Genomic DNA, 17,751 nt, shown 5'->3' on the forward strand with positions numbered 1-17,751 from the left:
TCTGAGTGAAGAACCTTCAGGACAAAGTGCACAACACTTTTTTCCAACACCATTAATAACACAAAGTTCTGTGCAGCTTTATTTAGTGACGTCATCGAAGAATCAACGAGTCAACTCTCATGCTGAAAATTATTTTGGCTTGAAAAACTGTTACCAGACCAAAAAGAGCAAAACATGCAGACAGTTCATGACTCATCATCCAGATTTTTCACACTCACACATTCACACACACACACACACAGACAAACACACACACACACACACACACACAGAGACTGAAATAGTTACACATGCACAGACGGACACACACTCTGTGTCACCCGCGATTTGAGGATGTCGCTCTCACAAAGTGATCAAAGCATGCACTGAAGGAAAGTTGTGCATTTGAATGAAAGCATCCCTATTTATACACACTGATCACACACACACACTGAACACACACACACACACACACACACACACACACAGGTCGGCCGGCTGACTCAGAGCGAAGGCCCGTTTATGTTTCAGTGTATTTGTGTGTGAGGAACCTCTTGAGTCTCTAAAAACACTGGGCACCTGTTCCCTGCATCCCACTGGGAGAAATTCCACTCCTCGGTCACTGTGTGTGTGTGTGTGTGTGTGTGTGTGTGTGTGTGTGTGTGTGTGTGTGTGTGTGTGTGTGTGTGTGTGTGTGTGTGTGTGTGTGTGTGTGTGTGTGTGTGTGTGTGTGTGTGTGTGTGTGTGTGTGTGTGTATGTGTGTGTGTGTGTCGCAAACCTGTGCCAGCAACAGGAATGTGGTCACCGGACCCCGCCGGCCCGTCTCACGTGGACGCCGGGCGACATCGCTTCCCTCGCCCTATTTAAGGGTCGGTGAGGAGCCAGAGCGGATCAGAGCGGATCAGAGCGGAGACCTCGCAGTCCCATCACAGCGGCACACTTCACGGTTAGCGGGAAAACGCTCCGGATGTTTTTTTTCTCGCGGAGATCCACAACGGACACAAAGACCTGGACCGGTTGACTTTGAGTTCCCTGGAACCAGAGCGGAGCCTTCTTCCTTCCGGAGACTCGGCAGATCGTTCAGGACTGGAAACCAGACTTTCCCCAAAGAAGAATCCCACGTCGCTCCTGACTTCCTGTCGCCATGAGTAGCGGCGGCACCACCACCGTTTCACCACCGGAGCCCCAGGCGTTCAAGCGGGCGGTTCGGAAGATCAAATGCGCCGTCATGGTGGCCAACCTGGCGAAGAGCTGGCAGGGCTGGGCCGCCGAGCGCTCCGAGCAGCAGGACGCCATCCCGAGCGGCTGGATGCCGACGTCCGTCGAGGAGAACGCCGAGAAAAACCACGAGGTCAAACTCACCGTCGCTCCGCGGGTGATAGCGGCGGACCCCGCCGCCGCCGCAGGGAGCAAGATCCGGACGGGGTCGGTGAACAAGACCGTGCAGCCGAGACGCAGCGAGTGCGGCGGCGGCGGCGATGTGTTCAACGCCATCCGAGGCAAGATGGAGTCGGGTCCGGCGGCGGAGAGCAAGCCCTTCCTGGGCAACGAGTCGCCGACGCGGCGGCGCCAGATGAGGGCGCTGCAGGAGAAGACGCCGGGCTGGAGGAGCAGCAGCGTGGACACGGAGGACGGCGGGCTGGGAGAGGAGGCGGGGCTCAGTGACCACGGCGAGGCAAACACTGAGGCGGGCGAGATCAAGACGCCCAGACACAGCGACCGGCCCAAGGTAGAGTGGTTCATCTCGAGGATCGACACGTGACCCCCGTGATGACCCAGGCGGCTTCATTCCTTCCGTTCATTGGTTGCCAGTAAAAACAAAATGGCCGAACTCGCGGCTTCAAAATGGCCGTCCACAAACCATTGAGCGACATCGCGATGACTACGTCCACTTCCTATGTAGAGTCCATGAGTTCAACTTCAATGGAAAGCTCCACTAGCTCCTCCCCCTTTTGATATGAGGCGTGTAAAGAAAGAACATAAACAGTTCTCCTTCTTTTTAAAATCAGTAGAACTCAAGATCCGGACGATTGCAGTTCAGGTAGAACTTCTCCCCAGATTAACAACGGCTCTCGTAGCGGCGTGTTCAGACAGCGTCACATGCAGCGGCCATCTTTACACACTTCTTGTTAGCCTCTGTTATCTCGTTGTTTTTTGGGTTTCAACCCAACAACCAGCAACAGGAGACGACGGTTTTCAGAAAAAAAACCTGGACGAGTCCAATGGGCCGCAGTTGGCGAACAGCTTTAAAGGTCGTCACTGGGTTGGATCATTCCTGAAATGTCTATTGTTTTAGATAATCAACAAGTTGGGGGTGGGGAGGAGGGGAGGTCCGGTTGGAGGGGGTGGGGAGGGAGGCCGGTTGGAGGGTGGGGAGGGAGGTCCAGTTGGAGGGGTGGGGTGGGGAGGAGGGCCGGTTGGAGGGTGGGGAGGAGGCCGGTTGGAGGGTGGGGGAGGGAGGGCCAGTTGGAGGGGGTGGGGGGAGGGGAGGTCACCGGAGAGCAAGGCCAACTCATAAAAGCTGCAGTGGAACACCCGAGCTGACCTTTGGGGGGGGGGGGGGGCACCAGGTGAAGGGTCACGACGTAAAGCTATACGAGAGGCTGAAAATAGGGCTGCATTAGGGTTGGTTGGGGACGTGGCCCTTTAAACATGAAATGAGGAGCACATTTATTTGAAGGTATTGTTTTTCATCAATATTTGGAAGAGTTGAGTGTAGATTTAACGATCTGTTGGCCAGGAGGAAATGATAATCGCTCGAGTTTCTACCAAAACAAGAGAGACAAACTGTTGAATTGTGGATTGATTTACAGCAAAGATGTCCTTTAAAAAAAGGAAATGTAGGTTTGAAACCGCGTCGCACAATGTAGCAACTAGCTAGCTAACACAGATATGTTTGTGTGATGGTAGGATTGGTAGGGTTAAGGTTGGTAGGGTTAGGGTTGATAGGGTTAAGGTTGGTAGGGTTAGGGTTGATAGGGTTAGGATTGGTAGGGTTAAGGTTGGTAGGGTTAGTGGTGGTAGGGTTAGGGTTGGTAGGGTTAGGGTTGGTAGGGTTAGGGTTGGTAGGGTTAGGGTTGATAGGGTTAGGGTTGGTAGGGTTAGTGGTGGTAGGGTTAGGGTTGGTAGGTTTAAGGTTGGTAGGGTTAGGGTTGGTAGGGTTAGGGTTGATAGGGTTAGGGTTGGTAGGGTTAGTGGTGGTAGGGTTAAGGTTGGTAGGTTTAAGGTTGGTAGGGTTAGTGGTGGTAGGGTTAGGGTTGGTCGAATTAGGGTTGGTTGGGGACGTGGCCCTTTAAACATTTTAATAATAAATAATTTAACTTAAGCAAATAAAGAATTTGGTTCTGAATATTCTAATTCTCCGTGACACGTCATAGAGCAAATACACTCATCTAACGGCCTGGGAGGCTGATGAGAAACACTGAGGAAGGAAGAAGGAGGAAGGAGGGACAAAGGGAGACCAGAGGAAGGTTGGGGTGTTAGAAGAGCTGGAATAGGATGAGTCAAAGCGGGGAAGTGTCAACCAATCATCTTTTACATTAGAAGTGAACGTACCTCTCGATGCTCACGGTTGTGAAACATAAAGGCGTATAAACGTTTATGTGAGCGGACGTTCAGTATTTCCATGAGCGTGAGGAGCTTTGCAAAAGGAGACGATGGGGATCAATTACACCAACCGGAGGGCCGAGTATTTAAAGAGCGAGGGCCATTAATCAACATTAATAAATAGGCCAAGGGTCGGGGTCGCTGCAGGATTTGTTGTGGGTCTGAAAGACAGGAAACAGCAAGGGGTTGTGGGAAATGTAGTCAAAATAAAATTCGACAAAAGTGACACACTTCAGCAGAATAATGATATCACAAGGTTCTGAGCCGGGGTCACGCTCATAAACTCCATTATTCACCTCTTCCGGTATTCCTGCCTTGCTTCGGCCTTCTTTTCAAGAATGCGGAAAGGTATTCGTGGTATCCGAGTCAAGATGACCTCATCGCGATATCATCAGGGTTATCAGCTGGTTAAAGTTCTCCTGAAGTGGAAACACTTTGACGACGGACATGAAATTCCGTGCGCTATCAAACTACGCTTTCTATCCATTTGTGGTATTATTTTAGGTGAAGTTATGGTTTGCCCACTTCAGTGAAGAACCTCATTTACTCGAGAGCTCCGTATGAAAAGGCTAATCTCCCGTCTTTTACCCCCAGATTAAGATCTCCACGGGGAGCGATGTGAAGCGGCGCTGGCAGCAGTGGTCCATGCAGCACATGGCGGGCCAGAGGCTCAACCCCTTTAGCGAGGACTTCGACCACGAGTTTGCGATGGCCCAGCGCCTCCGCAAGGGCGACGCCGGCTACGGCCGGCCCAAAGACGGCTCCAAGACGGCGGAGAGGGGCGACCGCGCCCAGAAACACGTCCACAGGGAGATGGAGGAGATGGTGTGGATCATCAGAGACATGGGCATCAAGGACAAGGAGGGCAGGACCGTCATCTCCTTCGGACGCCTCTTCGACCGCTACGTGAAGATCTCGGATAAGGTGGTGGGCATCGCGCTGCGCTGCCGCAAGCACAAGATGCTGGACTTTGAGGGGGAGATGCTGTGGAAAGGACAGGACGACCACGTCATCATCACGCTGACGGACTGAGGGCCCGACGCTGGATACGTGTGCAGGAAAGATCGAGGAAACTGAAATATAATAACGTGTGATTGTAATATCAGCAACGAAGGAAACAATAGTTTTAGTAATCGGTAACGAAAAATGGAAGAAATACAAAATCCCCAAAAATAAAAAGTACGTTTTTGGTGATGTGTTACGACAACATCCGGTTGTGAAAAGTGACGCAAATGCTGAAGCGTCTTAAACCTGTCTTAATCCTGGTTGTATAGAAGGCTATGCTTCATGTGTTAAAGCTGCATTCTCTCTCCTAACCACCAGGGGCAACTCCTCTGGTTGTATAGAAGTCTATGCGTCATGTGTTAAAGTTGCATTCTCTCTCCTAACTACCAGGGGGCGACTCCTCTGGTTGTATAGAAGTCTATGCTTCATGTGTTAAAGCTGCATTATCTCTCCTGACCACCAGGGGGCTCCTCTGGTTGTATAGAAGTCTATGCTTCATGTGTTAAAGCTGCATTCTCTCATGACCACCAGGGGGTGACTCCTCTGGTTGTATAGAAGTATATGCTTCATGTGTTAAAGCTGCATTCTCTCTCCTGACCACCAGGGGGCGACTCCTCTGGTTGTATAGAAGTCTATGCTTCATGTGTTAAAGCTGCATTCTCTCATGACCACCAGGGGGTGACTCCTCTGGTTGTATAGAAGTATATGCTTCATGTGTTAAAGCTGCATTCTCTCTCCTGACCACCAGGGGGCGACTCCTCTGGTTGTATAGAAGTCTATGCTTCATGTGTTAAAGCTGCATTCTCTCTCCTGACCACCAGGGGCGACTCCTCTGGTTGTATAGAAGTCTATGCTTCATGTGTTAACGCTGCATTCTCTCTCCTGACCACCAGGGGGCTCCTCTGGTTGTATAGAAGTCTCTATAGTGACTCTACTTCTCTTGATGTTTTCCCTCAGTAAACATTGTAAACATGAGTTTATGTCTGTCTCTAGTTTCAAGTATTCTTCTATACAGCATGATGTCATCATTTAGGACATTATGGTCATTTAGAGTCACACAGACCATAAGAGTAAAGGATCGTATAATTTAGGGCGGGGCTAAGTTGTGATTGACAGGTCTCTGCGGGTACCAGAACCTTTTATGGCGTCACCTCTGCAGTCCAAATATTATTTACAGTCTACGAGTGTCTCCTTTAAATATGAATAGATACATTATTAAAAAGGCATTTGAGTACACATGAGGGGCGTACACACACACACACACACACTCACATGGTCTCCAATGCCAGCCTCATTAATTCTTCTCAGATACCCGACAAGTCATCCAGGGAAGGGAAGCTATCTTTAGCATGCTAACTATGCTCACCTTGCTAGCTATGCTACGACAGGCTGGAAGCCTCCAGCACAACCTTCACATCACGGCAGAAACAGAGGGTTACAAATGGTTTCATGAATAAAGGGGGGGGGGGGGGGGGGTTCGCAGACTCACCTGTAAATCCTCGGGGAAGTCTCCAGAAGTTCCCCTGCAGCGCTCTGAAGCCCTGGCGGACGCTCTGCCGTCAGTCAACACACCGTGGGCACGTCGCTTTTTATCTATTTTTATTTTAAGTATCGTTGACATTTACCTTTTCTTTTTATTGCTCACTCCTCCGTTACCCCTTGAGCTCAACTCAACAATTTTAATTATACGGCCATTTTGAATCCACTTTTTGATAAGAGTTGTCACCAAGAAAAGATTGCAGTTCCTCGTATGGCCACTAGAAGGAGGATCCAAACGCGAGTCATTCTTCATAGACCTCAATGTTAAAATAACCAACTTTACAGCAGAAATAATCAGGTTTACAGCTTGGTACAATAACCCATTTAGGTCTATACATACATATATATCACATTTTATTATTAAATCATACATAAATATATATCACATTTTAATATTAAATCATACATAAATATAAATCACATTTTATTATTAAATCATACATAAATATATATCACATTTTATTTTAAAATAATATATATACATATATATGTATATATGTGTGTGTGTGTGTATATATATATGTAATTTAATGTTTTAAATAATATATATACATATATATGTGTGTGTATATATATATAGAATATTATTTTTGAATAATATATATCATATAATATAATAATATAGTTTGGATGTAAAAAATCCTGAGATATAAAAAGAGACTTCTGGAGTCCAGCCCACTGCTCCTGTCTTCCTGTCGCTGCGCAAGCCCAGCAGCAGGGGGCGCTGCAGTGACGGTCTGCAGTCTGTGTTCCGCTGAGCCGGAAACACGCCGTCCTCTCTGGGATATTACCCCCCCCCCCCCCCGGCCCCCCGCGGAGAAAACGATTTATGTCTCAATCTGCATGTTGCACCATCTGAGGGCCTCCCGCTGGTCCGGCTCATGTGCCTCCATCTTTGTGCACGCAAGTCACGCCCGTGTGTGTGTGTGTGTGTGTGTGTGTCATGTGGTGTGTTCTCCATCCGTCAGTATGCGCATGTGCATGCAAGTCATGCTTCTCTGTGTGTGAGAGAGAGAGAGACCTTAATATAAGATCATTTTGGTCGCCAGGGAGTATGGACGTCTGCCAGAGAAAGAGAGAGAGAGGGAGCGAGAGAGTGAAGTGGGGAGGAAGAGCTGATACTAAAAGAGAACAATGGATAGAGGGAGAGGAAGTGAATGTGGAGGCGGGTTAAGAGTGCATATTGTCTGCAGACGGCATGAGGACTGTCAAATGAATCCCTCCTCTTCTGCTTCTCTGCAGCTCCTCCTCCTCCTCCTCCGATTGTTGTGTTTTCCTCTCGTCTGTTCGTCCTCGAGGTTCAGAGGAGTTCACCTGTGTGTTCCTGAGGGCCGACACTGAACGGGCGTTTAAATACGTCGAATGCGAGCTGCTCGTTTCTTGTGGCGTTGACCCGTCTGCGTCGATGTCTTTCGTTCAACCCGTCTACGTCATGTTTTACGCCACTTGGGCTTTTGCTGCGTCACTTTACGATGAGGCCAGAACAACAAAAGGAGTTTAGTTGTCTACAAACACAACGGGGTGGCACGTAAACTTAATAAAACGTTTTTAAAAATGCAACACAGCACAGGAAACGCGTCACAAGCTTCTCTTACGTAAACGTCTGGCGTCTCTTCGGGACACGAACGCTGGTCTCCTGGTGGAAAGTCGTGCGTTTTTTCATCCAAATTCATCTACGTGTCACAAATTCATGTTTCACCCGTCTGTTCCTGGCAGTGAAGTGTTCTTTGTTCCGTGTGGAGGACATGGTCTTCAACTGAAGTCCAAATTCCATGATCCCGATACCCGGTATCCCAATATGTACATTCAAGTTAAACAAATCTTCGGGTCAGAAAACATCAACATTCTCCTTTTACACCACCTTTAGAGTCACACACACACCAACAAAACATCCAACCATGGAGATAAACTACTTTTATTGACAGCTGCAATAGAATAACAATACACCAAATTGTGCATTTACTCAACAATAAAACAGTTTGCCAAAGATTCTGCAAAATATTATATATTAAATTATATTAAATAAAATAGACTCGTGTTTTAAAACGACGGCGCGGTGAATAAAACTAGTCGCTCTTCTGATGACGTTCAGGTCCTCAAGGCTGAAAACAGGAGCAACAAGTGGGAACTAGTTTATGCTACGATTAGTTTATGTGCTAAGATTAGTTAACATGCTAAAATCAGCCTATACTAAGATTAGCTTATGCTTAGATTAGTTTATGCTAAAATCAGTTTATATGCTAAACTCTGCTTATATACCAAGATTAGTTTATATAAGATTAGCTTGTATGCTAAAATGAGTTTATATGCTAAAATGAGTTTATATACTAAGATTAGCTCATGCTAAAATGAGTTTATAGGCTCAAATCTGTTTAGGCCTATATACCAAGATTAGTTTATATGCTAAAATGAGTTTATATGCTAAGATTAGTGTATGCTAAGATTAGCCTATATACTAAAATCAGCTTATTCTAAGGTTAGCTTATGCTAAAATCATCTTATATGCTAAAATGAGTTTAAATGCTAAGATTAGCGTATGCCAAGATTCGGTTGACGCTGATCTACAGATGGGACGACGAGTATTGAAAACTCCCCCCAAAAGAGAATAATTACAATACGATGGGACGGTGAGTTGACCGAGCGACTCGGGGTCCGACAGCAGGAATGTGTCGCAAAATAATAAACGGTCTGCTTGGATAACCGTCCCCGGGTGAATTGGTTCCACTGAGGGGAACGTTGGTTCTCCATCAGCTTCCAGAAGGTTCCTGACAGCGTGAGCAAGTGAAACTGTCTCACCTGCCAAATGAATAACATCAACTTCTCATCAACAATGTTCAGAGGCCTCCGGACGGTTGAGAGACGGCGATTTTAAGGCTGTGAATGCTGTAGATTCATAAAAAATAAACCCTTTCTCCGCCAAATAAAACGAGGACTTCTTCAGCAGATTTTGGGTTTGAGGCCACGTCTGTCGGCGAGAGGTGATTTCACCTGGTCACCCAACCAGGAAATGAATGCTGTGGTTTTAAATGAGGGGATCTACCAAGATGGTTGTGGAAAGCAGACTGGAGGAGGCGTATTGATTTTTTGGGATCCTCCGGCTAACGTTTTCCGTAACATCCGCTAAGGAGATGCATCCACCCTTTTCATCCTCGCCACTCCTCCACCTCTTGATATGATATGTGTACAGAAAGGACGCAAACAGTGCTCTCTTTCTACTTTTAAATCAGTAAAACTCAAGTACTTAAGAGGAAAAGGATACGAACAATTGAAGCTTGAGTGGATTTCTACCCATAATGACTTCTTTTCTGCAAAAAAAAACAATAATCAGGGAAAAATAATTACCCAATCAAGTTTGTAAAGTGCCGACTCAACCCTAAACGGGTTGCAAGCTTTCAAGTTGATAAACTCTGTTTATCAGAATATGAACAGTCTCAAAAAGCTACGTGAGTTAGTTACGTAACGTGTGAACGGAACACAACGGGACATTTGGTTTGGCTTTAGGATCCCAAACGAAAAATGGACGCCATCTTGGAACACGGTATCTAATTCTCCCGACGCCTCCGTGAAGCCGACCAGTTGTTGTTGCCTTAAAGGACGTCGGTGAGACATTAGTTTTCTATATCTAGAATACAACTCCTCTGTTTTTGATCGCCGCAACATATCTTTCGTTGTCCCGAAAAAGGTCACGTTCAAACGTGTGTTGAAAATGAGGTAAAAAATACTTTTACGCAAAGTTACAGACGACAAAAAAGAGGCAAAACATGCAGTTCCTCAAATGGCCACTTGAGGCAGACACCAAAAACGAGTCCCCATAAACTCCCCGCTTAAAAAAACGACACACTTAACGACGGAGATAAACAAGTTCACAGCCTCTGAAGTCATATTTTTAAACAGTCTAGGCTTCAACTCACGTACAGTAAATGGTATTTCCGGTAACTTATAGGAACATTAATTCATCTCCACGGCGTCAAATACGAATTCTTCAAGTCAACGTTGTACATCTAGATCAAGACAAAAGGGCATCCGTCATTTAAACCATGTTTCACATCTAAAAAGGTTATTAGCTGAACTCGTGATCTGCTTAATATTCTGTATGTAGCACGACTGTCACTGGTATCCCCCCCCCCCCCTATATCGTGGGGCCCTTACAGTGCTGTAAAATTTAGTTGCTCTAATGGAAAACGTCTGGTTTTGAAGAATGTCAACCTAAAAGGGCAGAAAAGGACCTTCTAGCAGATGATGCAGATGGCTAGATTTATATTCTAAAGGTTATTTGTGTTTAGTTAATATATAACATAATTTTGTTGTAGTTCATTCAAAAATCAATAAAGAAAACGGTGTAATTTTTGTAAAATTGTGAAAATAAGTCTCGTTTTGAGGACCTACACTGCAAAAAAAGTTGTTCTACTAAAAGTGATGGTGACACGTAGACTACTTAAAGTGATGGTGACACCTAGACTACTTAAAGTGATGGTGACACCTAGACTACTTAAAGTGATGGTGACACGTAGGCTACTTAAAGTGATGGTGACACGTAGACTACTGAAAGTGATGGTGACACCTAGACTACTGAAAGTGATGGTGACACCTAGACTACTTAAAGTGATGGTGACACGTAGACTACTCAAAGTGATGGTGACACGGTAAAACGAGTTAATTTTTTTCCCTTGTTTCGATGACTTTATGCGACATCCGTTAGTCCTTAGCCCTGACGACATGCATACCGGGTGTTTAAGGCCTCTATTTACATTACAGTTGATAGTAGCACATCATTTACACCTGCGTGGCAAACACAATCAAAACAGGGGCGGACGAAAAAGAAAAAGAAAACAACGTACACTTCGATGCCGAACACGACGACGACATCGATTCGCTCGCTCGTCGACCTTCAACGTTTACAAGACGCCACGATTGAACTCAGATGGGTGAGCGAGAAGCTTTTCGATGAGCAAAGTTACACAATCCATTACTTACTCCTACGCCTGCTGGGAATGTGACATGTATTTTCGATTCGCTCCTCAAAACAATTAGAGAAAAGCATTTAATTTAATTTCTCTTGGAGCCATCGTAGAAAACCCAAAGCTCGTGCTTATGGGTTACGATAGAACATTTCTGTGTGTAAACTTTCCTCTTTTATCGGTCCTTAATTGGGAAATCAGCCCTAAATATATGTTTAACGTTTGGCACAAAAGAACACGACAGAAACACATTCCTTGGGTCACAGTAGGAGGAGTCAATTGAGTTTGAATATAACTATATATATATATATATATATAAAATATATGTATATATTTGATTTATACAACTTCTATAACATCATCAAATTTTTTTCAAACAGTCCCCTTTTGTTCTAACTACCTTATCCTTGATTACAATCCATGATATTTATTTTAGGTTATGAAAAATGATCCCACATTTCTCCAAATCATCAAGTGATTTTTGAGCTATTTACAAAGTGTATTAACATGAAATAATAATATTTTTTTGTTGGATGCTTCGATCAGAAAAAGATGAGTAACCCGTTCACATTTAACCCCCACACAGGCTCATTGGAATAGCCAATCAGAGCAGACTGGGCTCTTAAAGAGACAGGTGCGAAAACAAAGCATTTCAGACAGAGGATGATCAAAGTATATTTAGAAGGACAGTATGAAAAATAATTCTTCTTTTACATAGAAAACACCACAAATACAAGCTTGAACCCGACAACGGGCATGTTACGTCTCCTTTAAATCATAAATATCCTGCGATTTCTCTTGGACAAGTGTAAATAATATATATTATAGCTTAGCATAGCCTAGTGTGGTTTGCATAAATGTTATGTGTAAAGTGGAAAATCACTGTGGAAGGTTAGAAGCTTCAGCAGGGCATTCCGGCGCCTGAACTGATCAAAGAAGATAACAGTGACACACGAAAGAAACTTTATGCACCACGCTCACCGTAGATTTGAATAGAACAAAGCAACACTAATGCTTACATGAACAGGAGAGCCACAGAAACATTTACTGAGCGCAGATAAGATAAGGAACGGTCCAGCTTTGGCAATTAATATCCGGATTCAACCACAGGCCTCTCTGACCCACACACACACACACACGTGAAGAGGCCTTTTGATAAACGACCTTCTAGACGCAGCGCATCCCACCTCGGAAGAGATAGGATTATCTTAGAAAACTCCCGAGCTCAGTGGAATAAGCTTCAAAGAAAGCAACAAGTCTTTCTCTTCCCACACTTTTTCACAACATATGCTCTCATTGGCGGGCCGAGAAGGACCAATGAATGAGCGACAGCGATGGAGGCAGAGAGACGAAGAACCAATGAGAAGACACCGCCCTCTCTTCGCTGGACCAATCAGAACTGGTCTTGATGACTATTTAAACCGTTGCGTCCTCTGCTAAGGCGCCTCTCTCTGGTCTGAATACTCTAGGTATCGGGCTGAGGGGGGTCCATGCATGATGTCTACTTGTATCCTGATTTCTGAATAAAACGCTTGATAGATGCAAAGTAAAAGTCTACCGCTGTTTCTTTCAGTCAGAGCCGTCCGGTGGTGGGTTCCTGTCCTCAACATCAACACAAGCACAACTTTACGACATGTATTGGAGTCAAGCCAAAAGATAACTTAAATTATCAAACTAATTGATGAATCTGAGGGCAGTGAAAGTCACCGGCTGAAGCCCGTTCAGCTGCAACGCCTGGATGTTCTTTTCTGATTATTGCTTCACAGAATGCAGCTGATTTGTTTGGAAATAAACACAGTATTGATATCCCTGCAGCACTGCTACTGGCACAACAGAGGCCACTTTTGCAAGAGTAAAATCAGTCAAAATGTGTATGGTTGAATTAAAATATTCGTTGATTAGTATAAGATCAATTCTGTTCTGAAATCTTACTTCAAATTAAAAAACAAACACAAAAAAACAGTTTTATTTGTTATCGTCTGTGCAAAGAAACAGTAAACTTTGAATGTTAATAGCACTGCTACATATATGTATTTATTCCTCATATAATGCGGGTCTCAACCCAACATACTATATTTTATTTCCTCCTCTGCAGCGTACAGCTCATGCTTAGTCTTATCAAGTAGGATGCTAATTAATTAGAGGTTTTAACCAATCATGCGGATGCTACCAGCTAATGCTACACTCTTTACGGTACCAAGCGAGGATATCCCTTCCCTCCCTCGGAGAGTTAACGTTAACCGACTAGGTTATTATAGATTAACTTTGGCTCACTCCAAAAGACACTAACAACCGTAATATATACACACGTAAAAAGACATTAAGAATCATAAAGTGCCCGAATGAAGTACACGTTGTTATTTAATAAACTATAAATGTTCCCTTTAGATTCATCCTATTTTCGTGTGTCCTTTTGTATGTTGTTTTTTGTTAATCTGTAAGAACCTGACGTCAGTCCAGACGGATCCTTTAGTTCGGATGATGCAAAGTACATTTCATGCTTCCTTCCTTCCTCCCTCTCTCTTTTTCCCTTCCCTCCCTCTCTTCCTCGGCTAATCGGCCGGCCTGAGAATCGGGGCTGCGACGGCCCGGAAGCTGCCGTTGTGAGCTCGATATGCCGCGAGGTAATCGAGGAAGAGGGAGCAGAAGACACTCGCTGGTAGGACTTGGTACAGTAGACGCTCCGAGACGATAGTTAACCAATGGTTCTTTAAGAGAGGAGGAATCGTACGGATCGACTTGTAGACGACGAGGTAACAAGCATACCGGACAGACAGAGATTCCAGCCAGGCGACTGTCCTCAAGGCTTCTGGAAACGTCTTTTCTTGAATCAGGGCTACAACATTTCAGACCCCGTTCCCACCGGGCTGTTCCGTGCCGGTTGTGTCCCGATGGCGTTCAACAACACGAGGTTAGCCGCGGTTTAGCCCTCCGTTGGGGATCCTCTCCGATGTATCGCGTGCATACGATCCAGATGGAGGTGAAGCGGTAGTTCAGGTAGGAAGACTCTTTACACGGCGGGTCAGGCATAGCGTCTATATCTATCGGGGGGGGCGTCCACTTTTAAGCGACCAATTGGATGCGGCACGATGTCTCTAAGCCAATCAGATCGTTGCTGTCAAACTTTAAAGGAGTGTTCTATGCGGCTGTCAGTTGTCGTCTCAGCTCCAACCGGAAGGCGACGCTCCTCCACCCCAACCACCTCCAGGCAGTCATACCCTCATCCAACAGCAGGGGGCGGGAACTCCTTTCACCACCACCACCAGTGTCTGGACTCCAGGGGGGATCAGAACTCCTTGTCACCGCCCTTTGTGTATCCTGGATCTGGATAGAGTCCGATCGCCTAAAGGACTATTCACGATTCCATTTTGTTACCGTTGTAATAACGATTATTGTTTAATTCGGAATAAGTCTCTCCTGATTTAATTACGTTATCCAGGGAGGTCGGATATCTGTGTCTGCAACGTGGTATCGAGTTATTCACCGAGACGACGAAAGACTTTCACCCCATCTGGCTAAAAGGTTTTTACCTTTTCCAAGAAGAGATCAGATAATCAGCCACGAATCTCTATCGGGACACAGTTTGCTACGTATTGAAAGAACCCAGCCGGGTCTGACGAGTCTCACGTGGATCCTTTCTCCAAAAACAAAAAAACAACGGGGTTGCACGTTTTTTCCTTCCACCAAACACGACATCCATCTAATAAAAGTGCTTCCCATGATAAATCGGTGAAAACACGCAAACGTCGGTTGAAATCGCACCTAGCTCTTCGGCTCTTCGGGTCCAGAACCTGCTGGTTCTTCTTTTGAGTAGCACAGAAATCCAATCGACACCTGGCCCCGTCCAGTCAGTGTAATCACCTTCAACCTGTAGGAACCCGGCGGTACTCCGGATCCCAAAGAACAGGTAGAACTCTAGATCCTTCCAGACGGTGCGAGGGGCTGTCGTTCATGCACACGGAACCGAATGGACCGAACATGGAAGGGGTGACACAAACAAACAAAAACAGCTCAGGTCAGTGTTTAAAAAAGCCAAGATGACTTGGTTGATTCCAACAAATAAGCTATATAGCAATACAGCTGTGTATGTAGTTAGTTCCTAACAGTCTTCTGTGGTCCTGTTGATCCATTCGGGGTCCTGCTAAATGGACGGCCGATGTCTCAAAGCAAATCTCAACGTCTTCTGGCTCTGGGCTCAGTGGAAAGACAGATACCCCCCCCCCCCCTTCCTCAACTCCCAAAAGACAACGAGGAAGTCCCGGGAATGAGAACCAGATCGGAGGTTCGTAGCCGAGGAGAAGTCGAGCGTCGCGGTCCCGATGTCAGCGAACCGAGTCCTCCCTTTGATCATCAAAGAGATCTGAGGGAGGGGGCGGGAGCCCGGTACGATATCAACAAAATAAACAGTATATATATCCAGCGACTGCCACCAGGTAGTGAAGTCACTTCCAGATCGGTGGAGGGATTCGGTGCCCTTGAGCAAGTTACTTAACAGCTCCTGGCGGACCCCAGCGGAGCGACAGGCTTTATATATATATATATTTAAAAAATGTGTGTTGGGTTTTGGTTTTCCGTTTCCTCCGGGCGTCAGGGTCGCTCGCAGCACGGCCCGATGGTGCTCTCCAGGGACATCTGGGAGGAGTGGCGGATGAGCGGCGCCATCGCCGGGTCCACCATGGAGGAGGTGGGGAACAGCTTGTACCAGCCGATCACCATGGCGCCAAGCGCCAGCTCCTCCAGGAGGATCCGAGCCACGCCCATGAAGCACTTCCGGTCCATCCGGCCATAGTTCCCCCAAACGATCACCTGGGGAGAGGAGGAGCAATGAGCTGGGAGGAGGCAGTGAGGTTTATATGTATATATATATATATATATATATAATATATACACATATATATATATATATATATACATACATATATATATATATATGTGTGTGTATGTGTGTATATATACATTATAATATATTATATATACAGGACTGTCTCAGAAAATTAGAATATTGTGATAAAGTTCTTTATTTTCTGTAATGCAATTAAAAAAACAAAAATGTCATGCATTCTGGATTCATTACAAATCAACTGAAATATTGCAAGCCTTTTATTCTTTTAATATTGCTGATTATGGCTTACAGCTTAAGAAAACTCTAAAATCCTATCTCATAAAATTAGAATATTTCCTCAGACCAAGTAAAAAAAAGATTTATAACAGCAAAACAAAATCAAACATTTGAAAATGTCCATTAATGCACTCAGTACTTGGTTGGGAATCCTTTTGCACGGATTACTGCATCAATGCGGCGTGGCATGGAGGCAATCAGCCTGTGGCATTGCTGAGGGTTTATGGATGCCCAGGATGCTTCAATAGCGGCCTTTAGCTCATTTGCATTGTTGGGTCTGGTGTCTTTCAGCTTCTTCTTCATAATACCCCACAAATTCTCTATGGGGTTCAGGTCAGGGGAATTGGCAGGCCAATCGAGGACTGTAATGCCATGGTCAGTACACCAGTTACTGGTGGTTTTGGCACTGTGGGCAGGTGCCAGATCATGCTGGAAAATGAAATCCTCATCTCCATAGAGCTTTTCAGCAGACGGAAGCATGTAGTGCTCTAAAATCTCTTGGTACACAGCTGCATTTACTCTGGACTTGATGAAACACAGTGGACCAACACCAGCAGCTGACATGGCTCCCAAACCATCACTGACTGTGGGAACTTCACACTGGATTTCAAGCAACTTGGATTTTGCGCCTCTCTTTTGTGTCTTACCCTCCTGATGGAGGGTGTCAATGATGGTCCTCTGGACAGCAGTCAGATCAGCAGTCTTCCCCATACTTGTGATTTAGTTTACTGAACCAAGCTGAGTGTTTTCAAGGCTCAGGAAACCCTTGCAGGTGTTTCGAGTTAATTAGACGATTCAAGTGATTTGTTTAATACCCTACTAGTATACTTTTTCATGATATTCTAATATTTAGAGATAGGATATTTGAGTTTTCTTAAGCTGTAAGCCATAATCAGCAATATTAAAAGAATAAAAGGCTTGCAATATTTCAGTTGATTTGTAATGAATCCAGAATGCATGACATTTTTGTTTTTTTAATTGCATTACAGAAAATAAAGAACTTTATCACAATATTCTAATTTTCTGAGACAGTCCTGTATAATAATATTATATATATATACACACACAAATATATATACATACATATATATGTGTGTATATATATATATATACACATATATATGTGTATATATGAGGTCTCGAAAGATTAATAAGCGATAAGGTTAAAAAGGCGGGGCTTAATTATCAATCATGCAGATGGTTTTGGAAATACTATTTTACCACCCTCTCTCTCCCTCTCTTCTCTCCCTTTCTCTCTCCCCCTCTCTCCATCTCTCCCTCCCTCTCTCTGTGTTATGGCAGCAGGGCAATGTTTCAATTAAGAGTAAATGGAGAGGGACCGTGTGGAGGATCGTGTGTGTGTGTGTCAGTTCTCATCTCACACACACACATCTTGTCAAGCAGACAAAATAATCAATATCCGTCGGTGCGTCCACTCGTGCACTTGATTGGTTCGTGATTTCCACGGAGACTCGGAGCCCAAATCCGCTTCAATCTACACCCCCCCCCTCCCCACACACACACACACACATCGTTAAAGAAGG

The 17,751-nt window shown here is 45.1% G+C and overlaps 2 protein-coding genes across 3 annotated transcripts in view; one reads left to right on the forward strand and one right to left on the reverse strand.

Annotated features, from left to right (window-relative positions):
* Positions 1-807: 807 nt before the first annotated feature.
* LOC130207741 (actin-binding Rho-activating protein-like) lies at positions 808-5,566 on the forward strand. Its single transcript, XM_056436425.1, has 2 exons — positions 808-1,709; positions 4,181-5,566. Exons 1-2 carry the CDS (start codon positions 1,125-1,127, stop codon positions 4,616-4,618), a joined length of 1,023 nt encoding a protein of 340 aa, XP_056292400.1. The 5' UTR covers positions 808-1,124; the 3' UTR covers positions 4,619-5,566.
* A 6,179-nt stretch (positions 5,567-11,745) lies between these two features.
* Positions 11,746-17,751, reverse strand: part of rims4 (regulating synaptic membrane exocytosis 4) — a 23,334-nt gene continuing 17,328 nt past the window's right edge. For both annotated transcript variants that reach the window (XM_056436428.1, XM_056436429.1), the window contains one exon: positions 11,746-15,894. In XM_056436428.1, the coding sequence (XP_056292403.1) occupies positions 15,676-15,894 (219 nt within the window). In that variant the 3' untranslated portion in view covers positions 11,746-15,675. The remainder of the gene's footprint in view (positions 15,895-17,751) is intronic.

The sequence above is a fragment of the Pseudoliparis swirei genome, chromosome 18 (genome assembly GCF_029220125.1).
Source record: "Pseudoliparis swirei isolate HS2019 ecotype Mariana Trench chromosome 18, NWPU_hadal_v1, whole genome shotgun sequence".
Classification (NCBI taxonomy): domain Eukaryota; kingdom Metazoa; phylum Chordata; class Actinopteri; order Perciformes; family Liparidae; genus Pseudoliparis; species Pseudoliparis swirei.

Coding starts and splice junctions, on each gene's coding strand:
- LOC130207741 (XM_056436425.1), top strand. CDS start 1,125: ATGAGTAGCGGCGGCACCACCACCGTTTCACCACCGGAGCCCCAGGCG. Junction 1,710..4,180: donor GACACAGCGACCGGCCCAAG/GTAGAGTGGTTC, acceptor TTTTACCCCCAG/ATTAAGATCTCCACGGGGAG.